Raw genomic sequence first — 9603 nt, 5'->3', positions numbered from 1 at the left:
TGTCCGTCTGCTTTTATTAATTTCTTTTCTTTGCGGAATAAACAAACATGACACTTTTATAGACTTCTTTCTTCCTTATTCCGGAACGTCTTATCCGGTGGTTTAATATGTTCTGATGTGTTTTTAATAGCGGAAAACTATACGAACAAAATATCCAAACTTCGTAAACCCCACTGTACATGATTTTTTCGCTTATTTCCAGAATGAAATCGCTTTTCTTTTCACAAAAACAACGAGTGAGCAGTTTGAAAATTTTCACACCGCCATGTAGATTCTGCTCTTTCAAAGTGTTCCAGTAGTTTTCGTCTTTATAACTGTTGCACTGTTGTTGGTCTCTTTACTACATGTATCAAAGGTTTACTATCAAAGGAGAAGGTCATTAATACTTTTTCCTGTGGTTATTGATTTTTTTCTGTCTTTGTCGCTCAACGTTGTCTTTTCCCCTTACTTTATTCAAATAAAAACGAGTATTTGTTCTTCTTTATGCCATATGGTGAAGTTGTTTCTTTGAAGTCAATGCGAAATACAATTACGTGGTTTGATATCAAGATAAAATAGAAACATCTGGTCAAATAAAATCGTGCGAATTGTCAAAGAGGTATATATTTACTTCGAAAAATGGCTTTCCTCTTCATCTGAGCTTGATTATTACTCTTTATATATATGTAATTTACACAAAAGAGTAAAGCGCATATGCTGATTCCAATACTGAGACTGTTTAAACCAAACTCTATTTGAAAGGAGTCAGTTTAACGAGCCTTAAAAGAATCAATTTTGTTCTATTTGCGGCGAGCAACTCTTATTAAAGGAGACATATGAACAATTAGCAAAAACTAATACATTCAGTTTTGGGTGCGTGCGACCTTTTTCAGACTCAATATTGAGTCTGAAAAAGGTCAAAATTAGAAAGTGGTTCTTGAGGTGAAACGACAGTGTATACGACTATTCAGGTTAAAATAGGACAAGAATTTAAAATTACATTCAGCACGCTGCTTCCAAAACAAAACCCAGACTGGACTACCAGCAATTGTAACATACAGTATTTAACTGCCTCTAAGGTCATAAAGTATTTTACTGACACAGTTGCAAAACAAAGTTCATTTGGTTTGCTCCTCGTCATTTAAAGTCAGTAAATAATTACATTAATTCCACAGCTCAAAATTAAAATATTTTAAACTCAGAGCATTCCTTTTTTATTTTCTTTGAGAGTTTATACCTCTGTTTGTAATGATATTAAAATCATTTCGTTGATATTATCAATTTTGGCTTACTGCCTGTACATTCGGAGAGTTAAACCACCCTTAACTTATGATCTTTGGAATAGAATAAGCAAGTTAGCTCGACCTTTCAGATCAAAACTATTTCACGTAAGTTGACTTTCCTGTATTATACAAGGTGGTTTCAGACCTTTGAGTCGACATTGCTATAAATTAATGTGTTAAGTATTACTTTCAGGTGATTTTTTTCAACATTTCTAATTAAATAAAGTTGTTTAGCGATCAACGTTTATTTTCAAAAAATTGTATATATACACCATGACTAGTAGCTTGCTTGCCCCGAAAATAGCTACAGCTAGTAGAGGCGGAACAAGATGAACACAAAAAAATGACAAGTACAAAGTAATAAAACACTTATCATTATCTCTTGTTGATAAAGATGATATCATTAGTCTGTTTTTAATTAAAGGGTTTAAATGCAAACCTTCAGAAATCCTTGAAGGTTTTTAATAAAGGTTTTAAAAGATAAGGTGCGTCACTGCTTATCCTTCTCCCACTCGACGACATTTAATTTCCTTAGATTTCCTTTTTATCTTGCTTTTGGTGAGAATTTAATACAAATGTTTACTTTATTTTCGGCCCCCCAAATGGTTATTAAAAACTTTTTTCACATACGGGGTTTCTTTATTTTACCTAGTAACACAAAGAGATAAAAATGTTACGTGAAATTGGTTCGCAAGTGTCGTACGAGAAAGTGTTCATCTCGGTAAAACGTTTTCCATTGAAAGCCGGATCCCGACCATTTTAAACAATTATTAAAACTCGGCATTTCTTTAACCGCCCTATTTTTTATCAAAGGAGCAAGTGTATTTTTTTTTTCAATTTAGAGAGTCATATTTCTGTCATAAAAATACGTTAATATTTGAATGAACTGTAAAATCAAGTTGGTCAACTGAATGGTCTTGCTTACTTTAGCTTTAGCGTAGAATTGTTCCAAAGTGTCACTGTAATGGTCCGAGACCATATTCATTTGGCAGTAGCGCCTCTGTGGCTGATAAATTTCTTCACAAAAATGCAAAAGTCCTGCCCAGACCACACCGTAAAAAACCGTCGTTGAAGTCCAGTGACACTTAGCGCGATTGACCTAAACTGTGCAATGCAATGTGCAGGATATTTAGGCAAAAGTCGCGTTTTTTTTATCTGGCCGCGTCAAGGTTAACAAGGACGCGCCTTCACGTCGCGCGCAATCTTATTAGAGATCTTCAAATCAGAGAACGAGAAGAAGATTCAGTACGCGTACGACTTTTAATTTTCAAATCATTAAGAACTGTCGCTCCTTTCCGTTGTCTACCAGCAGATGAAGAGACCGTACAAACAGGATTGGTGACATAAGTGATTACCTAACCACGCAAACTAGATTGGAAAAGTCGAGTTCGCACTCAATCTCGTACTCGTATCCCATCTGTACGTCCCTATTATCATCCCTAACAAACGTCTGAAAATCAGCAACTGTGACCCAAGGCTGATGGTTAATTCCTTGGTATCATTTTTTCGAGTAAAAGACGCTGCTAGACGGATTCTTACAAATTGATATCGACTTAAAGTAAGAAGCCATCCAACGCAACAAGCTGATGTGGAGAATATTAAGGTCAATAAGCTAGTCATGTCTTAATTTGATATGACGTTCTTATTGAACAATCAAACTCAAAGCTATAACACCAGGCATGCATTTTCTTTTCGTTTGCTTTACTGTAGAACAAAGCTGAGGCTATTTTCTGTTTCCTATCAAGATCCGAAATTTTTCAATTTACTTAATTCTGAGATAACCAGCGCTTCATCTTTTAAAATATTCTTTATTAAAATTTATGTTTTTTACTAGTTGTTGTCTGAAGTTTTTCTTTGTGTGCTGTTTTTTTTCTCTTTTTCGTCTTCAAGACTTGCATTACAATTAGTACATTCAATGTAAAAGTTGTAATTTGTGAGGGAACCTTAGTCTTAATAAGCCTTGTGTTTTCTTGCAGTTTCCTCGCCATTTGTTTTCCAAAGTATGGCAAAACATATAAATCCGGTTATGTAATTTGTTTGTGGAGAAACATAAATATAAATAAAGTCAGCAAAGTAGAACCTTTATGAAAAGTTCCCTTTCTCAAGGGCTTCTAGAGCCCACAGGACGACCTGGAAACTGCTTACTATCCAAATCTTCAAGACGTCAAAGAGTTCTCTGGCAAGTGTAAGCGTTACCATCAGCTTTCCATCGTATTTCGTATTTCTCTCCTAGCTATCTAGCGGACAGACTTAGTTATCGAACGCACTCAAGGAACTTGAGGTCTGCATCTCAGCAGCTGTTAAAACAGCCGAGGTCTCTCACGAAAACTTACGGGGACAAGGCTTTTTCAGTGTGCGCCCCTAAACTGTGGAACTCACTATCATTTGATCTGCGCAAGTCACCATCTGTAACTAGTTTTAAGAAAGGACTGAAAACATATCGTTCTGCGAAATTTTTAGAGAGTGGGTCAACGCTTTTGTAAATCGTTTTTAATATCTGTACATGTATCATATATCGATACTTATAGAATGTATTTAGCTTTTTGCATAAATTATCATTATATATTAATTTTAAAATCAAAATAATTAACATGCAAATTTCTGTTTTCCTTTTCTTTTTTTGAACTGTAAATAGATTTTGATATATTTTATTTCATGCTCGAGAGATGTAAATCATTTCTATTTATTTATTACATTGTAAAGCGCCATAAGGTCAGGATTTGAGCGCCGATAGAAATAAAGTTATTATTATATGACAGTTGTAAAAACTTATGTATGCCACAAGATTATACATAGACTGGGGCGTTAAACGTGGCCCAAACTATGTGTAAGAATTAATAGCGAATCTCTCTAGACTTTGTACAAAATATAAAATAAAAGTTAAATAAATAAATAAAACTTAGTGACTAATAATCTCTAAAAATCATGAATGTGAGTTCCTTAAAAATGTAGTCATCATTTCAAAAGTCCATGATATGCTCTTGATATGTGTATGGATATAGAATCTCTGTAGGTAGACTTTGTAAAAGATATATAATTACAACTAAATAAATAAATAAAGAAATAAATAAATTAATAAATAAATAAATAAACAAATAAAACTAAGCGACTAGTAACCCCCAAAAATCATGAAAGTGAGTTCCTTAACTGTCTAGTCATAATTTTAAAAGTTCTTGATATGTTCAATGAGTTCGAGAGGACAGCTTTCTGCATTTTCCTTAGGATATCCTCTCCTCGACCTCCGAAAAGCTCCCTCATTATTATTATTATTATCATCATCATTATTATTATTATTATTATTGTTATTAAAAGGAGGCACCGCCCTTAACTAAATAAATGTCGTGCACAGTCATTTATGTGCAGCGGGAGAAAGGGTTGGGGAGTAGCTGCACCCGAATTCTGTCTGTCAAATTCTAGGGTAATCATTGGGGCCAGACCATGAGATGGACGTCACGGAGAACTAAAGTTCCGACGAGCATCTTACCTGCCACTGTGGCAGTATTTTTCAATACAATTTCAGTACCACAGCGAGTTACATAGTTATCTTTCTTGCGCGCCTAATTTACACTCACTTTCGTTTCATTTGTTTACGCTACGCCTTTCATACCTTTCGCCCCCACACCTTATGGATCTTTACGTATGTAAATAGACTTTTTGTCACTTCTTTTACCTTTTAAAAGCCAGTTTCTTTGCATACGTTTTTAGTGTGCTCTTCTTTTTCAGTGTTTACAGTTGTGTTTCGCCGTTTATCCGTCCACGTTAATTTAGTGCCATGAAAGTCACCGATAAGGTACGTTCTTATGTCAGTCGTTTATTTTCGGTTGTTTCTCAGTTACTTATTCCATGTCGTCACTTGTAGTGTTTTTTACATCTTTTATTTAAGCTTTGTCTTTACACGAACCATTTTTGTACGGAAGTATTACTGTATTACCGTGCGATGTGTTTCGCAATGGTGAACTAAGAACTAATAAAGTAGAGTGGTGATTGAACTAGCAACGGCGACACTCAGGATATATCATTCCTTTGTCCGAATACAGCCCTGCTAGTTGAAAGCACTGAACTTAAAAGTAAGCCAATCCATTAGTTAGCTGGCTTGTTTTTTGTTTTGTTTTTGTTTCTTTTAGCGAAGTCATGCGAATGTTTGTGTATTACATTTTACATAATTACTTACTCACTAATTTATGCTGATTTATGACTAGACTCAAATGACTAGACACAAATTTTAGTCTGACGTCGCTTCGCGGCGAAAATTAAGGTGAATGTATAGAATTTTGGCCCACTTCAAGCCTCTGTAACTCCATTCGATTCTGTTGCTCTTTTGAGAGCAAATATGCCTTTCGAAAAGCATCACCCCAATTAAGAATATATTTTTTTAAATACAGAGAGCAGATGCCGTGAACGAAACAAAATATGCAAATTTTCGTGAAATTACATGTGGCATGAGAAAATTACCTATGACAGATTTCGTGCGCTGTGGCGGCTATAAATGGTGTTATGTTTGTTTAGATTAATGATGTAGCTAAGATATACACTGACAATTTTAATCTGTGAAAGTCGGTAAATTTTGAGCAGAGTTACCGGGGTGCTAATTCGGCCCAACTCTCATCGTTAACTGTATTTTTTGCCTTGTTTAGCCCCCAACCATGATGATCAGCAGAAACCGTGACAAAATCCGGCCGATCGGCCGTCTTTTTTTTTTTTTTTTTTTTACAACTAAAAGGGATCAAAGTTTAATTAAAAACCATGTCCTTAGTAGTCATCAATTGAGAGTAGCTCTATTACAATCCACGGTACTTGTAATTACTCAAACGAGTAGATTTTTATTGTGAAACATCTTTAGCATTTAATAATTGCGTTCGGAAAGAAGCTTAGCCTCCAGCTCTGCGCTGTTGGGCGCGCAATTTCCAACTGCGAAAAACTATAGCAACTTTAGTTTATATCGATTTTATTTGCGTGTACATGTAGTTTTAAATGATAATTGTCCTCTGTAGGACGATTTAGTTGTTATTGTGCTTTCTTTCGTTTGATTCAGTGAGAGATTTTTATTTTTTAAAATCGTTTTTAAGCGAAGTTTTTTTTTAATTTCGTCGTCTGTGAATCGAAAACCTACCGGTTGATGGACGTATCTTATTAACATGATATCATAATCCCTTAAAAGCAGGATCGAAATTAAGATCTGCCTTTTTATGATTCGACTGACAATGTGAACTGTATGCTCTTCAGTGAGTGAAGAAGTTTTTGCGGTTCTTGACAGGATAGCAATCCTGAATGAAACGATGCGAAAGTTCAGTTTAGGGACTTCCTGGAGCAGTAATACTGACTGACGCCAAATTTGATAACTGATTAATTATTTAAGAAGAACTGCAAGGCGCAACACTTTTTTATGCCACAAAGGAAATACTGAATGCACGACGACGTTCAAACAGAACTGAACCGTGCTGACTGCGTGATAAGCGGTATTCAGTACCCCGCAAAGAGTAATTGTGTTTAAGACAATATCCCGTCAAAAGCTCTCCATTATATATTCGCACCCAAACGATGGCTATCAATCATTTCATTTTCATTGGACGAGCAGGATGTCATGATGCTAATTCGCCTGAGAAAATTTTGAAAACTTGAACATAAACGCTCCGTGAAGCAAGGCTGCAGTTATGGCGAGGAAGGCAGGAATTTGTCGCCGGATCTTTGCCCGAGTTTTAGCTCTAAGTCTGCTGGTTTTGCAAGGTGCAATTCTAGATTATTACTTGATTATAGAGGAAACATCTTCTTGGTGGTTTGCATGGATCATAACAGATGCCATCGTGTTATCTGCCTGGGTCCTTACAATGTGGATGTCGCATAGAAAATCACAGAGCATAAACGCCGTGGCTAAAGATCAAAGCAAGTTTGCTTACATCGCGTGGGTTGTGTACGCTGTACATTTAGTACCCCAAGTAGCTACTTTATTCAAACTAAAAGCCCCGTTTTTTGACGAAAGGGAGCTTGTCTTTGGACCGAACATGTTAAAAATGAATTTATGTCTTACCCCGATGTTGTTTTTATTTCTGATGTACGCGAATCACGACGCGAAATCGCACTCACGACGAAAATATTATTTGGAAAAGATGACAGCGGCGGTGACTCTTGATTTGTTTGACAGCGCGGAAATGCTGGAGTATCTCTTTGATAAAGAAAAGATCACGATCAAGTTGGAAAATGCTATTCTGGCATTTTCTTGTATGAATATATTTCTTCCAACCTTTGCCTTGTTTGAGCTGAAATTTAACAAGTTTCACGACAGCGGAGAAGTTTCGCCGATCTCGTTCAAACTTATTTACGTTTGCAGTTTCATGTTGTTTGTGAACGTTCCTTTCCTGGTTTTAAGGGTGATATTATGGCATGGATATCAATTAGATGTGTCGGTATTGCTGGCGAAGAACGTTTTAGCAGTCATCTTGGGAATTATAGAGATCTTTGAGTTCTTCGGCGAGCAAAGGCCTAGAAAATGTGAGATCTGTAAAAAGACGTTTGCCAAACACTTTTTCAAAGAACACTGTAGATTGTGCTCTCAAGATGAAAATTTGGAAATGATAGGTTTTGACAAAGCAAGAATACGTCAAAATAAAAATTGGATAAATGGGCAAGTCACAGAGCATCTTAATGAACCCAGTGACAATATTTCACAAATAAATACAATTTTTCCAGCAACGTCAAGAAAGACATACGTTTGATATTCCATTAAAAAGGAAACTTTTTCAGAAAATGTCTATTAAAGCAAAAGTTAGGAAGTCGTTTTTGTTTAATGTTTCAATTATTTTAAGAAAGACTTAATACTTTAATAGGGAGCCGGCTAGCAACGACGACGGCGACGGCGACGGCAACGATAACGTCAAAAAACAATATGCTTAATAACCAAAACAACAACCCAACCTGTAGGTGCATAACACTTTTTGTACATTTCTTTGCCGTCACTGCACGACTTAAGGACGTGAAATTTCCTGATGGGAGGTTTTATGGAGGACGTAAACACACGACGACCAATTTTTTCTTTCTCTTTCTAAACTTGGGTGCGGTCTATGCCACCTACATTTGATATTTACAGCGAGTTGGAATAATCGCGACGATGCTCCCTATAAAACTTTCCTGTGACGTTAATAGCCTGCAGAAATCCGAGTGCTCCTATCAAGAGTCGAACCTAAGACCTTCCGATTACTAGTTCGGATACTCTACCACTGAGCTACAGGAGACCCTAGGTTCATGGGACAAACATCATGCATACTGCTAGGATTGGAATGTCAATGTGTGGCAGATGCACAATGGAATAAAATTAATGTGATGGTATATTTTAAACCTGGTGAAAAAAGGACTGGTCAAAAAGTATAGGGTGGGGTGGGCCGAACCATTGGGATATGTGGTGGACATAAAAAGTTCAACATTTGGCCCACCCCCTCCTTTTGGCACAAAACTGAGTCACCCATCCGCAAATAAAGGTTGAAAATTACATGACCCATCCCCTATTAAACATGGATTTTTGGGTTGTAATGTTATCCAAGGAAACCACATTTTTTACGACAAAATCATAAACCTCCGTCCTCCGGCCTCGCTTCGTGAGGAAGTAAACTAGGTTCATGGGACAAAGATCCTGCATACTGCTAGGATTTGAATGTCAATGTGTGGCATATACGCAATGGAATGAATGCGATGGTATATTTTAAGCCTGGTGAATAAATTATTATTTGCTAGGATTTAAATGTCGATGTGTGGCATATGCGCAATGGAATAAATGTGATCGTATAAATTTAGCCTGGTGAATAAATTATTATAAATAAATACATATGCCACACATGACATTCCAATCCCAGCAGTATGCAGAATGTTTGTCCGGTGAACCTAGTTTAGTAGCCTAGCTCCCACGAGTCTGCTGTAGCTCAGTGGTAGAGCATCCGAACTAGTAATCGGAACTGAGGTCTTGGGTTCGACTCCTGATAGGAGCACTTGGATTTCCTTTTTGCGATCTTCTACTTGTACACTCTTTTTTTTATAACAATGTTGAGGATGAAATTAACTAAAATTTAAGAAAATCCTAAGAACATTACCCAGGCTGAGAGTCAGTTTAGCACATTTTTATTTTGACCGGCAAATGTTTTTAAAACGAACAATATAAATACGGATACACCACATTACGGCACTATTGCTCTTTGATAGGTGTGTTGGTCACGTCCACATAGATTTATTGAAAGACTATAACATGTAACTTAAGAACATCTAGAGAATTTTTTCAGGGTCAAATTGCCAAAAAAAGAACGTTCAGCCTTAGCAAATTAGTGGTTCTCATGAAAGAAAAAGAGTGTAGGGCAGAAAA

At 36.3% G+C, this 9603-nt stretch overlaps 1 protein-coding gene across 1 annotated transcript; it reads left to right on the top strand.

Moving 5' to 3' along the window:
- Positions 1–6913: 6913 nt before the first annotated feature.
- LOC146453638 (transmembrane protein 121B-like) lies at positions 6914–7972 on the top strand. The gene has a single exon (XM_085096407.1). It carries the CDS (start codon positions 6914–6916, stop codon positions 7970–7972), a length of 1059 nt encoding a protein of 352 aa, XP_084952533.1.
- The last annotated feature ends 1631 nt before the right edge of the window (positions 7973–9603 follow it).

The sequence above is a fragment of the Pavona decussata genome, unplaced genomic scaffold (assembly GCF_977016875.1).
Source record: "Pavona decussata unplaced genomic scaffold, jaPavDecu1.1 SCAFFOLD_327, whole genome shotgun sequence".
Lineage (NCBI taxonomy): Eukaryota > Metazoa > Cnidaria > Anthozoa > Scleractinia > Agariciidae > Pavona > Pavona decussata.
The sequence above is the reverse complement of the archived record's forward strand: the minus strand, read 5'-3'. Positions and strand labels throughout refer to the sequence as shown.